The sequence below is a fragment of the Rhinolophus ferrumequinum genome, chromosome X (assembly GCF_004115265.2).
Source record: "Rhinolophus ferrumequinum isolate MPI-CBG mRhiFer1 chromosome X, mRhiFer1_v1.p, whole genome shotgun sequence".
Classification (NCBI taxonomy): domain Eukaryota; kingdom Metazoa; phylum Chordata; class Mammalia; order Chiroptera; family Rhinolophidae; genus Rhinolophus; species Rhinolophus ferrumequinum.
In genome coordinates, this window is record NC_046284.1 from 4,935,382 (window position 1) to 4,955,779 (window position 20,398).

The 20,398-nt window shown below is 34.6% G+C and overlaps 1 protein-coding gene across 1 annotated transcript in view; it reads left to right on the forward strand.

Annotated features, from left to right (window-relative positions):
• Positions 1-20,398, forward strand: part of FAAH2 (fatty acid amide hydrolase 2) — an 80,567-nt gene that overhangs the window by 48,006 nt on the left and 12,163 nt on the right. The window contains exons 5-7 of the mRNA XM_033118101.1: positions 7,641-7,760; positions 16,276-16,411; positions 18,626-18,743. Coding sequence (XP_032973992.1) covers positions 7,641-7,760; positions 16,276-16,411; positions 18,626-18,743 — 374 coding nt within the window. The remainder of the gene's footprint in view (positions 1-7,640; positions 7,761-16,275; positions 16,412-18,625; positions 18,744-20,398) is intronic.

The window sequence follows — 20,398 nt, forward strand, 5'->3', positions numbered from 1 at the left end:
GGAGGATGCTTAGTGTATTCAGTGAACTGAAAGAAAGCCAGTGTAGTGAGTAAGACAGAGAGGAGTCAGAAATGAAATTAAAAAGTTTTGTCCAGATCAGATTATGTAGAGCAGCAAAAGCTGAAGCAAATAGAGAAATTAAAAGTCTATTTTAGTTGTCCAGGAGATAAATGATAGTGGCTTCAACTAGTGTTTGTGGAGATGAAGAAAAGTAGATGGGACACAAGATAGATTTTAAAGGTAGACTGGAACATGACTTGCTGATAGATTGGTTATGGGAATATGGCTATAAATATAAACACAAAAATAAAAAAATAACTCCTAGATTTCTGACTCGAGAGATGGTACAGCCATTCATTCAGATGGAGAAAACTGGAAGAGGAAGGACAAATGGAGGCAGTATGACTTAGGAATATCACTTTGAACAGGTTATGTGTAAAATGTTTATACGGCACCCATTGGAGGTGTCAAGTAGCCAATTGAATGTGCATAAGTCAGAGTAATTATCCGGGCTAAAATCGTTTAGGAGTTATCATAAGCATAGTAGAGTATGTAATCTATAACTTATAAGAGTAGATGCAAAAAAAAAAAAAAAAAACGGGGTATGTTTTGATGGAGAAGAAGTGGGGCCCGTGACAGCACCACATCAATTTGAAGGTTAAAAAGAGGAGACATATCCAGCAAAGGAAATTAGGAATGAGCAATAAGTGATGTAAGAGGAAAACATATGAGTAAGGTAGTATATTAGAGACTAGAATTTATGATACATGGCTTTTATCAGACCTGAAGGCATGTATATGTGAGTTAATAAAATATAGTGTTTAATCTTGTGGTTACTAGAGCCAAAGAGAACACTGACAGTTTTTTTGCTATGTGACCTTGGTAACATAATAAAGGTACTCAGTGGGTAAATTTCCTCAACTTATAAAATGTCCATAATAAAGAAACCTGCCTTGTAAGGTTATTATGATAATTAGAAATGTAAATGTGACTTCAGGTTTCTGGTTTGGCATGTTAGGAGCTTGGAAGTTCCTGCTCGCATTCCCACAACAGGAAAAAAGCTTAACAAACTGAAAATCAGCAACTCTTCTCAGAAACATCAGAAAATTGATGCCACAGGGCAAACCACTGTCTCAAAAATTGAAGATAAAGACAGATACAGAGAATCAGAACATTCCAGAAAAGGGCAGAAACAGAAAACTCTGTGAGAATCAGTACAAGGAAAGGGAAACTTGAACTGTAATTGACAATTGCTTGAGGTTCAGTTTGGGAAAGTGTGAAAGTTAAAATATATAGGGGCCCCCAACACATTCATAAATGTTATAGCCAGGAGCCCTACCAGATTATCACAGTGAAGATAGGAGAAAAATCACCTTGTGCTTCTGGCAGGGGAAGGGGGTAAGTAGCCATCTTGAAATACTCTGTTTCCCCGAAAATAAGACCTAGCCGGACCATCAGTTCTAATGCGTCTTGGTGGTAGATGAGGGTAAAGGGGATCAAATATATGGTGATGGAAGGAGAACTGACTCTGGGTGGTGAACACACAATGGGATTTATAGATGATGTAATATAGAATTGTACACCCGAAATCTATGTGTCATTACTAAATAAGCTATTTTATCAGAGGCTAACTGAGGTTTTACCAGAGACTAACTGAACCAACCTGGAGAAAGGAAAATACCCAACTCCAGCTCCCTCTAGGCTTCCTATCCCAACGAAAGAGGAAAAACAAAACTCAGAAGCATATATTAAAGTTACAGGCCATGAGTGCAAAATAACTAAAAGACTAAGACATACTCATAGGACTATAGAATGCTTTCCCTCCCCCTACATCTTAACAACATATCAATAGGACTTCTATATAACCCAAGAATATAACGAAAAGAACTGTGCATCATAGGTGTTATATAATACGGCTCTAGGGAAACCCAAAGACAACAGTGGAGACAAAAGCAAGGATGCAAATTTAGCATCTGACACAGATATAGCAAACAGTAAACACAACTTAACCCCTAGCCGGATAAATATAAAATTTCACAACACATGTCTATGTATCTCAGTTCCTTTTACTCAGTATATCATTTCTGGCTTTCAACAACAAATTAAAGCCATGTTAAAAGACATAATCACAGTTTAAAAAGACAGATTTAGATATGGCAGGGATGTTAAAATTATCAGACCATGAATTTAAAACAACTATGATTAATATGCTAAGGGTACTAATGGAAAAAGTGGACAACATGCAAGCACAGATGTGTAATGTAAGCAGAGAGATGGAAGCTCTAAGAAAGAATCAAAAGGAGATGCACACTATGATACAAGCGAAGAATTCCTTTGATCGGCTCATTGATACACTTGACAGAGCTAAGGAAAGATTCAATGATATTGAAGAAACATCAATAGAAACTTCAAAAATTGAAATGCAAAAAGAAAAATATGAAAAAGAAAAAAATATTCAATAACTGTGTGATTATAAAAGGTGTAACATACACGTAGTGGTAATACCAAGAGAAGAGATAAAAGAACAGAATAATTGAAGACATAGTGATAATTTCCCAAAATTAATTATAGACTACCAACTAGAAATCCAGGAAGCTCAGAAAATAATAAGCAACATAAATACCAAAAATAAAAAAATAAAAAATCTACCCTAGACATCATATTCAATGTGCAGAAAATCAAAGAGAAAAGAAAAATCTTGAAAGAAGCAAGAGGAAAAAATATACTTTACCTATAGAATTGCAAGGATTATTATGCAATGGACTGATTGTGTCCTTCCATTCTTCTTTCCACCGTGTTAGAATACAATGAGAAGACATGTGTTTGAAACCCAAAAGGGTGCTTTCAACAGAACCAAACCATGCTGACACCCTTATCTTGCTTTTCTAACCTCTAGAATTGTAAGAAATAAATTTCTAATTTATAAGCCATGCAATCTATGGTACATCGTTATACAGACCAAACTGACTAAGGCAAATTACAGCAGACATTTTACCAGAAACCAAGTAAGCAAGAAGAGAGTGGAGTGAAACATTTAAACTGTTAAAAGAACCACCAACCAACATTTATGTATCCAGCAGAATTATCATTCAAAACTCAAGGAGAAATAAAAGTTTTTCGGGGAAACAACCTTGAGTGAAGTTGTCCACCAGTAGACTTTCAGTGCAAGAAGTATTAAAAGAAGTACTTCAGAGAGAAGGAATATAATATAGGTCAGAAACTTATATCTACATAAAGAAAAAATCAGTCAAGAAGGAATAAATGGAGGTAAAATATTTTATTTTTTGTATTTAAATTGATCTAACAGATAACAAATGTTTTCAAAATAATAACTGGGGGATTATAACTGTGGATAAATTAGATGAAAAACAGCAATGTTATGAAAGATGGGGGAAGTGGTAATACTATTATAAGATAATCTCAATATTTGGCAAGTAACCTGATGTTAATTGAAGGAGGACTTGGGTTAGAAGGGCAAACACTAAAAAAAAAAAAAAAACCCAAAGTCTAATTTATATGTAAGAGAGGAGAAAAATAGAAACATAAAACATACTCAATAACAACCAGAATAGGTAGAAAAAAACTAGGGCAATGAATAGACAATAGTAACAAACATGGTAGATATTAATCTAACTATATCAATAATCACTTTAAGTATCAATGGCCTAAATACACCAAGTAGAAGACAGATACTCTCAAATGGATTAAAAAGACTCAACTCTGTTGACTACAAGACACTGACAAATTAAAATACAAAGAGAATAAAATAATAATAAAAACAACAAAATAAACTAAATAAACTTTTAAATAAAACTAAAAATAAATTAATTAAATATAAAGACACACATATTAAAAATTGTTAAAAATATACCATGCTAGCACTAATAAAAAGAAACCTGAAGTAACTTTATCAATTTCAGATGAAGAAGACTTTAGAAAAAGAAAAATTATTAGCAACAAAGAGTACATTACATATTGATAAAGGGGTGATTTCTTCAAGAAGGCGTAAAGATCCTCAATGTGTATGTATGAAACAACAGAGCATTTAAGTATGTGAAACAAAAACTGATAGAACTTTAAGAAAAAAAAATAGATGAATCCCCTATTATAGCTATTGTCTTAAACACTCTTCTGTCAATAATTGACAGATCCGTAAGCAGAAAATTAGTAAGGACACTTTTGAACTGAACAGCATCATCAATCAACTGGATCTATTTGACATCTATAGAAATAATTTTCCCAAGACCTGCAGAATATATATTCTTCTCAAAATCGCATGGCACATTCACCAAATAGACTACAATCTAGGCTATTAAACAAACACTCCTTAACCAATTTAAAATAATAAAAATCACATAAAGTATGGTCTCAGACAAAAATAAAATTAAAATAGAAATCAATTATAGAACAATAGGTGGAAAAAGTTCAAATACTTGGCTATTGAACAATACACTTTTAAAAAATAAACAGATGAAAGAAGAATTAAATGAAAATGGAAATACAACTTATCAAAATTTGTGGAGCAGTGATGTCAGCAAGACAGCAGAGTAGTTATTTCCAAGTCCTCAATTCTTAATAGGAACATTTAAAAAAAAACAAAAACTAGAAACTGGCTAACATAATTTTAAAGGAATTCTGGAAAACAGTCAAAGGTCTACAGCCACCAATTAATGCACAATCAAGAACAATCCATATTCTAAATAGTTGTAGATTACGTAGTAATTTTACTCAACCTTGGACCACAGTCTGGCAATGTGGGAGGAAGTAATCACATTTGTGATTGAGAGGAAGCATTCAACATTCCCTCTATGTAAGTATAGGGAATAGAGCAGAACTGATTTGAAATGGTCTAACTTATATGGCGGCTTCCTGAATAGCTACACTCTTTTTTTCCTAACTCCGAGCTCTGATGAGAAACTGAAGCATACCTTGGATCTCAGAATGGGAAAAGGTACGGGAAAGAGCAGGCATGGCTCATTAAAGCTGCAGGGTAACTACAGACCTGCAGGCACCCGAGGCAAGAGGTTAGATGTACAGAGATACAACAGAATATCCAAGGATCCAAGAATAAGCTAACATAAGACTGTTTGGGAAATTATGATATTTAAAGACGGTACTACATGTAGGGGAATTGAAAAAAGTGCACACACACACACACACACACACACAGAGGCAAGACTCACTCTCAGAGAAGACCTGAAAAGACTTCATGCCTTCACCCCAATGCTGATCTCAAGGCTCAGAACAAGGCTGACTTATTAATGAAGGTCTTCCTCAGAATGGAGAAAGTCTACAAAAACTAGGAGAAGTGGATGCTTTCTCAAATGCCAAAATTTCAGCAAAAATCATGAAGAATAAAAAATAACAGGAAAACATGGCTCATTCAAAGGAAGAAAATGAAGTGAGATAAGCTGTCAGTGAAGAAATACAGGCATTGGTCTTACTAGACAAAACTTGAAAGGAATTATCAAATGTGTTCTAATTGCTAAAGCAAAAGATGGGCAAAGAACTAAAGAAAATTGGCAAAATGATATGAACAAAATGAGAACATTAAAAAAGAATGCAAAATTCTAAAAGGGAAACGAAAGTAATTCTGGAACTGAAAAATATAACTTAATTGCAAAATTTACAAGAGGGGTTCAATAGCAACTCAGTCAGATGAGAGAATCAGTGAATTTGAAGACTGGTCATTTGAAATGATCAAGTCTGAGGAGCAAAAAGAAAAAAATAAGAATGAGGAAAAGTGAATAGAGCCTAAGGAACATTGAGACATCAGCATGAAGATCAATGTATGCATTATGGGATGCCTTAAAGGGGGAGAGGAGTGAGGGAAATTTTAGTTGAAGAAATAATGGCCCCCAAGCATCCAATATTTGAGGAAAGACATAGATCTACAAATGCAAAATTGAACTGCAAATAGGATAAGTCTATGTAGACCCCCACTGAGACACATAATCAAACCATTGAAAGACAAAGGGAAAATACTAAAGTGGCAAGAGAAAAATGACTGATTTGTAGAAGAGATCCTCAACAAAATAATCATTAGATTTCTCAGCAGATACTTTGACGGCAAGGAGGCAGTGAATTGATATATTAAAATTGTTGAATGAAAATAACTGTCAAGTCCAGAAAAACTGTGCTTTAGAAATGAGGGAGGAATTAAGATACCCCAAGACAAACAGAAGCTGAGGGGGAGTTCATTGCCACCAGAAATGCCCTACAAGAAATGATAAAGAATCCTTCAAGTTGTAATTAAAGGACACTAGAGAGTAATTCAAAGTCACATGAATATAAAGCTCTCTGGAAAAGGAAATACATGAGTAAATATAACAACCAGTATTCATGAAATTTTGGCTTCAAAATCAACTTTTTTTTTAATACAGGATATTTAAAGATACGATCATAAAAATAGTTATACGTCTATGTTAGTGAATAAACAGTATATATGGATGTAATTTGTTAAATCAGTTACAAAAAGTGGAGAGAGAGCTGCATAAAAAGCATAGTTTTAGTATGCAATTGAAGTTAAGTTGGCATACATTTATAATAGATTGTTATGACTTTAGGATGTTGTTTTGTGTTCTTTTATGAGATGGTCAGTCAAGTGCAGCCTCAAGAGGAGACACAGGAGGAGCTCAGGAAAATAAACTTTATTATACTCCCAGGTCCTAGAGACAGGAGGCACAGCAAACTATGCAAGACCACATGGGAAAGACATCAGCATGGTCAGTCTTCAAAAGATAGTAGTAGCAGGGGGAATGCTTGAGCCACAGTCTTTATTGGGGTTTCTGCAGGAAAGGCCAGGCAGGGCAGGGTGAACAGTTTAGGATTGGCTAGTTTGAATAATTTCAGTGGGATTTGGACTATAGGAGTGGTCTCTGGTTGCCTTGTATCTGGCCCTGAGATAATAGAGGTAAAGCAATAATGCCTTCTATGGTACCTCCAGATAAAGGAGGTATGGCTCCGGATTGGTTAGTTTGCATAAATGGCACACTTACGGATAGGCCATTTGCTATCTCTAAGAAATGACTATCCAAGAGAGGGACAATCTCTCTCCAGTCAGAATTGTGTTTTTAAGATGTCAAAGCATATAAATTATAATTTATAATTCCATGGTACCCTACAAAGAAAATAACTGTAGAACGTACAAAAAAGGGAATAGGGAGAGAAACATAGTGTCACTACAAAAAATCACACAAAGGAAATCAGTAATGAAGGCAACGAGGGACGAAAGCTGTAAGACATAAAATTAAAAAAAAAAATCAAAAGTGAGTCCTTCCCTATGAGTAATTACACCTAATGTAAAATGATTAATCTCCTGAATCAAAAGACATAGATTGGTATAATAGATTAAAATCATGATCCAAATAAATGCTATCTACAAAAGACTCGCTTTCAATCTAAAAACACAGAGAAGTTGATGTGATACAGAATTGCACAACTGAAATCTATGTAATTCTACTAACAATTGTCACCCCCAATAAATTAAAAATAAATTTAAAAAAAAAATAAAATAAAATAAAATAAAAATAAATAAATAAAAACACAGAGAAGTTAAAAATGAACAATGATAAAACGTGTTCCATGCAAATAGTATCCTAATTTGCTTATTTAACAGGAACATTTTGCATTTCCCATAGGTGGTGAGGGCTGTACCCTGGCAGCTGCCTGCTCAGTGATTGGTGTGGGCTCTGATATTGGTGGCAGCATTAGGATGCCTGCATTCTTCAATGGCATATTTGGACACAAACCTTCGCCAGGTAATATTAATATGATGATAAAGGTGGTTCTACTTTTATGATTCAAGCAATGCAGAAATTTGGTCCCTACCAGGATAATCTTACCTATAAGCATGGTTATTATGTGTTTCTTAACATTTTTAAATAAAGTAGCTACTGTTTATTGAGCACCAATTCTGTGTCAGGCATGGTACGAGTTTTCTCCATAACTAATTTTTATTTAATCCCCACAGTAACCCTTTCAGGGAGAAATTATGCCCATTTGACAGATGACAGATTCAAAATTCAGGAATATTAATTAAACCTGCACATAAGGGATGTACATATCTTTTCGAATTATTATTTTTGTTTTGTTATACCCAGTAGTGGAATTGCTGGGTCATATGTAAGTTCTATTTTTAGTTTTTTGAGGAATCTTCATACTGTTTTCCATAGTGGCTACACCAGTTTGCAATCCAACCAGCAGTGTACGGGGGGGGGGGGGGTTCCTTTTCTCGACCTCCTTGCTAACACTTATTTGTTTTATTTTTGATAATAGCAAATCTTACAGGTGTGCTATCTAATTGTGTTTTTGATTCGCATTTCCCTGATAATTAGTGATGTTGAACATCTTTTCATGTGTCTGTTTGCCATCTATATGTCCTCTTTGGAAAAATGTCTATTCAGATCCTCTGTCGGTTTTTTAATTGGATTGTTTGGGTTTTTTTGCTATTGAGTTGTATGAGTTCTTTATATATTTTGAATATTAACCTTTTATTGGATATATCATTTGCAAATACTTTCTCCCATTCAGTGGGTTGCCTTTTCATTGTGTTGATGGTTTTCATCACTCTGCAAAAGCTTCTTAGTTTTATGTAATCCTACTTGTATATTTTTGCTTTTATTGTTCTTGCCTGGATAGACATATCTAAGAAAATATTACATGGGCCAATGTCGTAGAGCTTATTGCCTATGTTTTCTTCTGTAAATTGTATGGTTTCTTGTCTAATATTTAAGTATTTAAACTTTAATAAAATTAAAGTTTATTAGGGTGACAATTGTTAGTCAAGTTACATAGATTTCAGGTGTACAGTTCTGTAATACATCATCTACAAATGAAGAAACAAAAACTTCATAGACACAGACAATAGTTTAGTGGTTACCAGAGGGTAAGAGGGAGGGGATGGTAGATGAGGGTACTTAATACATTTTAAATTTATTTTTGTATATGGTATACAAAAGTGCTCCAATTTTTTTTGCATGTAGCTGTCCAGTTTTCACAACCCCATTTATTGAAGAGAGTGTCTTTTCCCCATTGTATATTCTTGCCTCTTTTGTCATAGACTAATTGACCAGGTACATCTGGGTTTATTTCTGGAATTTCTATTCTCTTCCAGTGATCTATGTGTGTGGTTTGGTTTTTTTGTTTTTTGTTTTGTTTTGCTTTTTGCCAGTACCACATTGTTTTGATTACTATAGTTGTGTAGTATAGTTTGAAATCAGGAAGTATGATATCTCCAATTTTGTTATTTTTTCAAGATTTCTTTGGATATTTGGGGACTTTTGTAGTTCCATATTAATTTTAGAATTAATTTTCAAGTTCTTTGGAAAGGACCATTGTTATTTTAATAGGAATTGTATGGAATCTTGCATGGAATTGTGTGGAATAAATGCAAAGTGATTGTAGATCACTTTGAGTAGTATGGATATTTTATCTATATTAATTATTCCAATCCATCAGCCTGTAATATCCTTGCATTTATTTGTGTCAACTTCAGTTTTTTTCCATCAACTTACAATATTTTGACTGAAGGTCTTTCAAGTCCGTGGTTAAATTAATTTTTAGGTTTCTGGGGTTTTTTGATGCAATTGTAAATGGATTTTTTTATTGATTTATCTTTCATATATTAGTATATAAAACATAACCAATTTTTGTGTATTAATTTTGTATCCTGCAACTTCACTAAATTCATTTATTAGTTCTAATAGTTTTTTGGTGGAGTCTTTAAGGTTTTCTGTATATAAATGTCATATTATCAGCAAATAGTGACAGTTTTATTTCTTCCTTTCCAATTTGGATGCTTTTTATATATTTTTCTTGTCAGATTCCTGCGGCTAGGACTTCTAATAATATGTTGACTAAAAGTGGTGAGAATGGGCATACTTGTCTTTTCCTGATCTGAGAACAAAAGCTTTCAGCTTTTTACCATTGAGTATGATTTTAACTGTGTTTTGTCATATATAACTTTTATTATGTTGAGGTATGTTCCTTCTATGCACACTGAGTTGAGAGTTTTTATCATAAATGGACTTTGTTAATTTTTTTGCATCTATTGAGATCATTATATGATTTTATCATATGTTTTGTTATGTGGTATATCATGGTGATTGTTTTGTGGCTATAGGACCATCATTGCCTCCCTGGAATAAATCCCACTTGATTGTGGTGTATGATCCTTTTATTTTATTGTTGAATTTGTTTGCTAATATTTTGTTGTGCATGGATGGATCTTGAGAGTATAATGCTAAGCGAAATAAGTCAGACAGAAAAAGCAGAGAACCATATGATTTCACTGATATGTGGTATATAAACCAAAAACAACAAAAGAACAAGACAAACAAATGAGAAACAAATATTTTGTTGTGGATTTTTGCATCTATGTTTATTAGGGACGTTGGTCTTGCTTGGTAGAATTTGCCTCTGAAGCCCTTTGGTCCCGGGCTTTTGTTTAAAAGTTGGGACTTTTAAAATTACTAATACAATTATGTTACTGGTAATTTGTTCAGATTTTCTGTTTTGTCTTAATTCAGTTTTGGAATATGTATGTTTCTAGGAATTTATTCATTTCTTCTAGGTTGTCTAATTTGTTGGCTTATAATTGTTCATAGTATTCTCTTATGATCCTTTGTACTTGTTATTGGTTAACTTCTCCTTCATTTCTGATTTAATTTGGGCCCTCTTTTTTCTTCATGAGTCTTTCTAAAGAGTCATCAATTTTGTTTACATTTTCATTATACCTCCTCTTGATTTCATTGTTCTCTTCTATTCATTTTTCCGTCCCTATTTTATTTATTTCCATTGTGATCTTTATTATTTTTCCAGTTTCCCTCAGTGACAGTTTACATTGTTTACTTGAGATTTTTCATGTTTTTTTCAAGGGTCACCTGTATCAGTATAAATTTCCTTCTTAGAACTGCTTTTGCTGCCTCCCATAGATTTTTGAAAAAATGTGTTCAATTTTCATTTGTTGGAGATATTTTTTTTAAATTCTCCTTTGATTTCTTCATGGACCCATTGATTGTTTAAGAACATGTTGTTTAGCCTCCACATGTTTGTGTTTTTCCCAGTTTTCTTCTTTAGGTAATTTCTAGTTTCATACCACTGTAGTGGGAAAACATGGTTGATGGCCTTTCTGTCTCCTTAAATTTATTGAGACTTGTTTTCTAGCCTAATATGTGATCTATCCTGGAGAATATTTCATGTGCATTTAAAAATAATATGTATTCTGCTGTTTGGGGATGAAATATTTGGTATATATCTATTAAATATGTGGAATACTTTTTCATTTAAGAACAAAGTTTTCTTACTGATTTTTTTGTTTGGATGATCTATCCATTGATTTAAATTGGGTGTTAAATTCCCCTACTCTTATTGTAATACTGTCAATCTTTCCTTATGTTAGTTAATATTTATATTATGTATATAGGTTTTCCTAAGTCGGTTGCATAGATGTTTACAAGTGTTATATCCTCGTGTTAGATTGATCTCATTATCATTATGTAATGCCCTTCTTTGTTTCTTATTAATGTCATTGTTTTAAAGTCGATTTTTGTCTGATGTAAGTATTGTTACCCCAGCTTTCTTTTCTATTACATTTGCATGATCTGTATTATTCCATCCTTTCCCTTTCAGTCTGTATGTTTTTCGATCTGAAGTGGTTCACTTGTAGACAGCATAGGTATGGGTTTTCTTTTCTTATCCATTCAGATACTCTGTGTCTTTATTTTTATTTTATTTTTTTTAAGGAGGGCACAGCTCATAGTGGCCCATGTGGGGATCGAACTGGCAACCTTGGTGCTACCAGCACCATGCTCTCTAACCAACTGAGCTAACTGGCCACCCCTACTCTATGTCGTTTGATTGGGGCATTTAATCCATTTATATTTGAAGTGATCATTGATAGATATATAGTTATTGCCATTCTATTATTCATCTTTATGTTCTTTTTTCCCCTTCTTCTTCTTCTTCAAGAAGTCCCTTTAACATTTCTTATAATACTGGATTGGTGGTGATGAACTCTTTTAGCTTTTTCTTATCTGGGAAGCTCTTTATCTGTCCTTCGATTCTAAATGATAGTTTGCTGGGTAGAGTAAATTTGGTTGTAGGTCCTCGCTTTTCATCATTTCCAATATTTTGTGTCAATCCCTTCTGGACTGCAAAGTGAATGTAGATAAGTCATCTGACAGTATTATAGGAGCCCCCTTGTAGACAACTAACTGCTTTTTTTCATGCTACTTTTGAGATTCTCTTCTTATCTTTAACCTTTGGCATTTTAATTATGACGTGTCTTGGTGTAGACCTCTTTGGATTCATATTATTTGGAACCCTCTGCACTTCCTGGGCCTGTATGTCTATTTCCTTCTTTAGGCTAGGGAAGTTTTCATCATCATTTCTTCAAATAGGTTTTCAATTCCTTGCTCTTTCTCTTCTCTTTCTGGTACCCTTATGAAGCACATGTTGGCACACTTGATGTCCCAGAGGTTCTTTAAACTCTCTACTTTTGGGGGGGGGGGAGGGATTCTTTTTTCTTTTTGCTGTTCTGCTTGGTTTTTTCTGCTACTTTATCTTCTAAATCACTGATTTGATCTTCTGCTTTATCTAATCTACTGTTGATTCCCTCTAATGTATTCTTCATTTCAGTTATTCTATTCTTTATTTCTGACTCGTTCTTTTCTATGTTTTCTATCTCCATTTCTATGTTTCCTATCTCTTTCTTGAATTGCTCCCTGAGATCGTTGAGCATCCTTATAACCAGTGTTTTGTCTCTGCATCTGGTAGATTACTTGTTTCCATTTTGTTTAGTTCTTTTTATGGAGCTTTGTTTTGTTCTTTCATTTGGGAAATGTTTCTTTGTCTCCTCATTTTGGCTGCCTCCCTGTGTTCATTTCTTTGTATTAGGTAGGGCTGCTATGCCTCCCTGTCTTAGTAGAGTGACCTTATGTAGGAAGTGTCCTCTGGGACCCAGTGGTGCAATCTCCCTGGTCACCTGAGTTGGGTGCTGCTGGTGTGTCCCTTGTGTGGGTTGTATGTGCCCTCTTATTGTAGTTGAGTCTTGCTTGCTGTTGGCACATCAGTGGGAGGGACTGACCCTCAGGTTGATTGGTTTTGAGGACTGGCTGTGATTCCAGTGGAGGAGTTGTGGTGCAGAGGCTGATGCTACAGAGCAGGATTTGCTTTAGCAGAGCTCTGGTGTCTGCCCAGTCTGCCGTTTTGGTAGGTCATTTGTGTAAGTGTCCTGGTGGTGCTCTGATATGGTCTGAAGCTGGCCACTGGGTGTGCCGGCCCTTGGGCTTCCTGGGAGGGGCCTCACCGCAGGCCAAATTCAGCATCCACCTGTTACCTGCCCAGGACTACCTGGCGTGAGCCACAAAGTCATCTGCAGATGTCTTCCACCTGCACTAGGCTTGGTGATGCCTGTGAGAGGCTAAGTTGCAAACCAAGGCTGGCTGCTGCTAATGCTGGACTTGTGGTTGCTTGGCATATACAGGACATGCCAAGGCCAGATGCTGCTTGTTTTTGGTTTGTGAACCTTTGAGAGATTTTAGGAAAGTTCAGCATGAGCCAAGACAGGCCATTTGTATGGAAAAGCCACTGAAAGTGGCTTGGGTAGGTCCACAAGTTGTGTGGGGCAGGGTCTCAGGGAATCACCAGGGAAGGGCATAAGGTGTTAGTCAGGTTGATGGAAAATCAGATATGGTACCTGCCAAAGTCTGCATGCTGGGTGGGGGGAGGGCTCAACAAAGGAACAATAGCTTCTGCCACCAGTTCTGTCTGGGAGAAAGCTGTCCCTCCAGCCTTCACCCTAGAGCCAAACAATTTAGTTAATCCCCATTTGTCCCTAGCACCTTTCAAGCTGCTGCCCCAGTGATTGAGTTTAGAGTGAGTGAGTCTATAAGTAAGTAAGTTTGTGCACAAGCTCTTTAAGAGGAATGCCTGGGATTCCAACTGCACTTCATCTCACTCAGCCACAATCTCCTCTGGTTATCACAGCCAGATATTGTGGGGACTTCTCTTCCTGGCACTGGAGCCCTGGGCTGTGGAGTCCAATGTGAGGCTGGGACCCCTTGTCCCTCATCTGGGACCTCCACAGCCGAAATATCCCTCCCAACTTTTAACTGCCATATACGGGTGTGGGTTCAGCTCGTTCCGCATCTCCATCCCGCCTGCCAGTCTCAACATGAGTTCATCTGTATATCTTTAGTTTTAGGACTTCTGTTCAGCTAGACTTCAGGCAATTCTCAATAATGGTTGTTCTGTAGTTTAGTTGTAATTTTGATGTGATCATGAGAGGATGCAAGCACAGCATTTACTTCCTTTGCCATGTTGACCAGAAAGTGATATTTCTTCATCTTCTCTGGTTTTAAAAACCACCCTGTGGACACCAAAAATCCATGTGACCACAGAGATAAGTAGGGAAAAGCAAGGTAAGAAGTGTGCATGGCACAGACTACTGTTTGCATTTTCAAACAGTTCAATTTGTATTTATATATTTAATATGTTCATGATCCCTTTCATTACTTCATTTTTTCTTATTAATAAAACATTTCCTGAATAATTTTTAAAATAAATATAACAGATTCATTTGTCTATCTCTTACTTTGTTCTTGTACTCATGTATTTTAAGAACCTTATACAAACAAAAATTAGAATTTTGAAAACCCTGCATTCATCATTATGAGTTTAACAGTCTTCCAATACTTCAGGAGTTTTCTTAGAGATCAGTGGTGATGTGAATGAATTGTTTTCATTTTTTTATTAAAATTTATTGGGGTGACTGGTCAACAACACTATATAGGTTTCAAGTGCACAATTCTATAATACATCATCTATATATTGCATTGTGTGTTCACCACTCAGAGTCCCTTTTCCTTCCATCACCATATATTTGACCCCCTTTACATAATGTAAACTGAATATAATGTATATTTTAGTGAACTAACATTTTTCAAATCACCAATGGCTGGTGTTACAAAATCATGAATTGGAAAAGGATTGACTCAGAGTAAGAAATATACTGATGAATTTTAGTGTAACAGAGTATGAAAAAGTCATTGGTAAAATTTCAGGTTTATCATTTTAATTGTCCTATCAGAAACCAGCACTTGATATAATTTGATATAATATCACCAAAGAATATGAAAAATTATCTGTAAAGGTTTTTAAAATGCTTCTACCTTTTCAACTAAATATCTGTATGAGATTGGTTTTCTTTATGTATTTCAAACAAAATTACATATTGCAAAACATAGAATGCAGAAGCAGATATGAGAATCCAGTTATTTTTCTCTTAAACAAAACAGATCTGCAAAAGTGTAAAATAATGACCTTCTCCATATCAAATATATTTTTGTTTTAGAAAATAATTATTTTTTATAAAACATATTGTGCTAATATGTAATGGGTTTACTGTTATTTTTAAACAATTTTACACAAATATTTTAATATCTTCTCAGTTTTAATTTCTAATACGTTAAATATTGACATATTTAACTTGCAGAAGCACAAATTCTTTGGGGTCGTTAGTAATTCTGAAGCGTATAAAAGGATCCTGAAGCTAAAAAGTTTGAGAGTCAGTGGTTTAGTGATTGATAACATAGTCTGGGGAGCTAGACTCCTGGTATTCTGTCACTTACCATGTTTCCCCGAAAATAAGACCTAGCCAGACCATCAGCTCTAATGCATCTTTTGGAGCAAAAATTAATATAAGACCCTGTATTATATTATATTGTATTATATTATATTATACCCAATCTTATATTATATTAAAATAAGACCAGCTCTTATATTAATTTTTCCTCCAAAAGACGCATTAGAGCTGATGGTCTGGCTAGGTCTTATTTTCAGGGAAACACGGTAGTAGCTATGTAATCTTAAGCTAGATAATTAATCTCTGCCTCAGTTATCTCCTCTGTAAAATGGGTATAGTCAAAATACCTACTTCATAAGGTTGTTATGAGAATTAAATGCGTTAATATTTGTAAAGCTCCTAGAAGAGTAACTGACACATAGTAAATACTATTACATATCTTTATGTTAAAAAAAAGAGGGCATATATGAAAATATCCACAGCCAGCATCATACTTACTGGTGAAAACTAAAAACTATCCTTCTAAGACCAGGAGCAAGGAAAGTATGTCTGCTCTTGCTGCTCCTATTAAATATTGTACTGGAGGTTCTACCCTTCAGGTTTAAGGTAGATTAAACATGATGGTGAAATACAGCATTCAGGGATCATGTCTTATTTTGGACAGCTAACCTGAGTATCTGACCTTTCAGGTGTGGTCTCCAACAACGGTCAGTTTCCTGTGGCCAGGGGAGCCCAGGAGCTGTTTCAGTGCACAGGCCCAATGTGTCGCTATGCTGAAGACCTGACCCCCATGCTAAGGGTCATGGCAGGACCTGGCATCCAAAAGTATGTTTGCTTCTTTTCTTTATTTCCTCTCCTTCCTATCCAGACATTCATTCTCCCTTTGTCTATTAGAGACATAGAGGTAAACTGCCAGTCCTCAACCAAAGAATTATTAGAGGTATTTGTTTGTTTGTTTGTTTGTTTGTTTGTTTGTTTGTTTGTTTTGTGTTTTTGAGAGAGCTTTTGTATGTGGATATCATATTTCACAAATTGAGAAGGTAGTTTGTAAAAATACTGTGTAAAAATATTACACAAAGAGAGGCCTATTTTGGGATGAAAGCTGTAGATTTTTGTTGTTGTTATTCATTTGTCAATTTGAATATATAGACTTATCTTACTTCAATTTAAGCTTTTCTGGTACTTCTGCCATCTGTCACCACACGTTTTCCAGTGTTACCTGGGACATCGATACTGTCTACAAATCTCTCTGTTTCTCTAGATAGATCTTTATCACATTTCCCACAACAGCAATTTCCAAGTGTTTGTATTTCCAGCAAAACAGTGATTTCCTCATCTAGCTTTTACCCTCTGTAAATGATCCCACATTCTACCTCACCAAGAAAATGCAATCTGTGGAACTTTTTTTCAGTTCCGCACATCAAACTTTTCTAGGTTCCCAGCCATTAATTTCTGTTTTCTTCTTTTAGAGTAGAGAAAATATCTTTCCTTTTTGCTTTTGTATATAAATACTTTGACCTAACTGTGGATCTCATGTTCTGGTACTCTCCCAGGTCTTTGTTCCATTACTTGCCTCACCTTCCTATGATTTCACCCTCATATATCTATACATACACACACCCACACTATATATATATTCCTCTTCATTATCATTAAACATGCCTAAACTACATGCTTACATGATGGTTTCCATCTTTACACCACTGAATTTTTTTTGTTTAGTTCTCTGATCTTTTTTATTATTATTATTTTGTGGTAAGGTTAATGGCTGCTTTTGTTTTTTTAATTTGTGTTAAATTTATTGGGGTCACACTAGTTAGTAAAATTATATAGGTGTACAATTCTATAATACATCATTTATATAGTTCATTGTGTGCTCACCACCCAGAGTCAGTGCTTCCATCACCATATATTTAACCCCTTTTACCCTCTTATACCTCCCTTCGTTCCCCCTTACCCTCTGGTAACCACTAAAATGTTGTCTGTGTCTATGAGTTTTTGTTCGTTTGTTTGTCTTGTTCATTTGTTGTTTTCAGTTTTATATCCCACATATGAATGAAATCCTATGGTTCTCGAATTTTTCTGTCTGACTTATTTCACTTAGCATGATAATCTCAAGATTCATCCATATTGTTGCAAATGGCAGTATTTCATTTTTTCTTATGGCAGAATACTTTTCCATTGTATATACATACTTCTCAGTACTTATATGACCTCATTATAACTGGTGACACTATTGAGTACTCTTTCCTTCTTGAAACAATCTCTACCTTTTTTGTGATTTTGTGACTCAAACTTTTCTGATATCTATGCCTTTTACTTTTAATCTCCCTTAGTGGCTCTTCTCCTGCTCATCCTTTAAATATTGGTACTCTAGAGGGTATTAGCTCACTTCATTCTTCTCTCTTTCCCCAACCTCCCATGATGACTCCTTTTACACCAGCTACTTCAATTACCTTTCATACATAGAGGATTCACAAATCTGTATCGCCAGTTCCCTCTTCTCACCTAAGCTACAGGACTGTGCATTAGCTGGTATACTGAGCATCTCAGGGACCTGAAACTCAGTATGTCTGAAACTGATTCCATTCTTCTTCCAAGCTCCACAAACCTGATTTGCTACTTCTATTCTTCCCCAATTCTAGTGACTGCACCTTGATCGACCCAGTCGTTAAAGCCTAATTCCCCATCTCTATGACTCCTTATGTCTAAGCAATCTCCAGTGAAAATTACCTCCTCATTATGTCCTACAACATTGCATTTCAATGTATAACCATGGTTACAATTCCAGTAGAGGCTACAATAATTTCTCACTTGTCACTCCATTTTCAAATTTGACCCATTCCAAACTGTTCTCTTTCTTGTAGTTAAAGTGATATTCTTAAATGAAGATCTGAATTCTAAAGGCTTATCACTATTTCTGGCACTCAATTCTGGGGGGAAAAAAAAACACTAAATCAGAATCTCAATTGTTAGGATTGAATTAATGAGCATATATAAGTAATATGTTAATATCAGTTTCTTTTTATTTCTCCACAGGTTAAAACTAGATGAAAAGGTACATTTAAAGGACTTGAAATTTTACTGGATGGAACATGATGGTGGTTCAATTTTAATGTCCAAAGTGGACCAAGATCTCATTCTGGCTCAGAAAAAGGTAATTATAAATGAATCTCTTCGATGAAATTCATACTTAGGCAAACAGATACTATTCTTATTCTTTTCTTTTATTATCTGCCAGATATTTCTCTGTCAGCATACAGAATTAGGGTGATCACAATGGTTGTAGTAAGTAACTTTCGGTGTGATTCTTTATAGTTATTTTTGATGTTTTTATTCGTTTTTTAATAATAAAAAGGAAGATTTGGAAGTACGATAAAGCAAAGAAAGAAATTGCTCAGAGGTAACTGCTATTACTATTCTGGCATATTTCTGTCCAGTCATTCTTCTATGCTTATGTGTAGATGTAAATTTTATATGATTGAGATCACATTGTATATGTAACAATTCTGATCTGCTTTTTGTTTTATAAATATGTCTGTAATAAAATGAAATAATGAAACAAATTTGTCTTTCTAAAAACAAAAGTTCATTCAGAGAAGAAAAGTAATAAGAGGAAGAGCCCTGTGAAATTTTAAAAACACTTTTTTTAAAACTACAGTAAATCCCTAGAACATATCTTATAACTGGACATTTGTACAACATGGTGATTATAGAAAGTGGCTAAGAGAGTAGATCTTAAATGTTCTCACCACAAAAAGCAAATGACAATTATGTGATGTGATGGAGGTGTTAGCTAATGATATGGTTGTAATCATTTTGCAATATATAAGTGTGTCAAAGTTACATGTTGTACACCTTAAACTTTTACAATTTATACATCAATCGTATCTCAATAAAGCTGAGGGAAATATGAAAAAATCAACAGTAAATCCACATGTGGCACCATTAAAACATAATACAAATCATTATTTGGAAAACGTGTAATTGTATATTTCTGACCTCAAAAAAATTCATGTAAAAACTCGCGCAGTACGGTTAACAAATGTCTTAATGAAAGTCATATAATCCCTAAGTCAGAATCGTCCCAATATAGCAGAAACAACTAGTAGAAAATGATTTTACAATACCGATGAATTAGCTGAAACAGTGTGAAACCTAAATGAAGACAATTATAAACTTGAGTACTATAAAATATGGCTTTAATATCTGAATACAGACATTACTGTGTTATAAGATTTGACCATGTTATAAATGTATATATTATTATTAAATCTGTTGGTAAAAATGTAATTCTAAAACCCAATGGACTTTTTAATTTTTTTTCTTTTTGTAATGTTTCATGGGTGGGGGGAGTAAAACGAGATATACATGATAAGTTATAAGCCCAGATATAAACTTTCTCATGTATTAACTTTTCATGGGCATTAGCATAGCTTCACAAATTTGCATTAATACCATTGTAGAGGAAGAAATTACAGAAAATATTGGCAATAAAAATGACAAAGTGTTATTAGCCTTATTTAGGCTATAATCCATGATAAGATGAAAACCACCAGAGCCATGGGAAAGGAGAAAGGTAAATTATAAAAGAAGTTATGTATGTAACTAATGAAAACATAAAAAATGTTAATTATTACAAGTGGTTAATGGAAAACAAACTATAGAAATTTAAGATAATATTCAGTGTTGCTTGGATTGATAAGACTAGAGTAGTCATATAATGCTAGTGGCAAAGCAATTTTGTTAATTTTGAAAGGACAGGGTATGGGGGAGATAAATGTGAAACCATTGAGCCAGGAACAGGAAGAA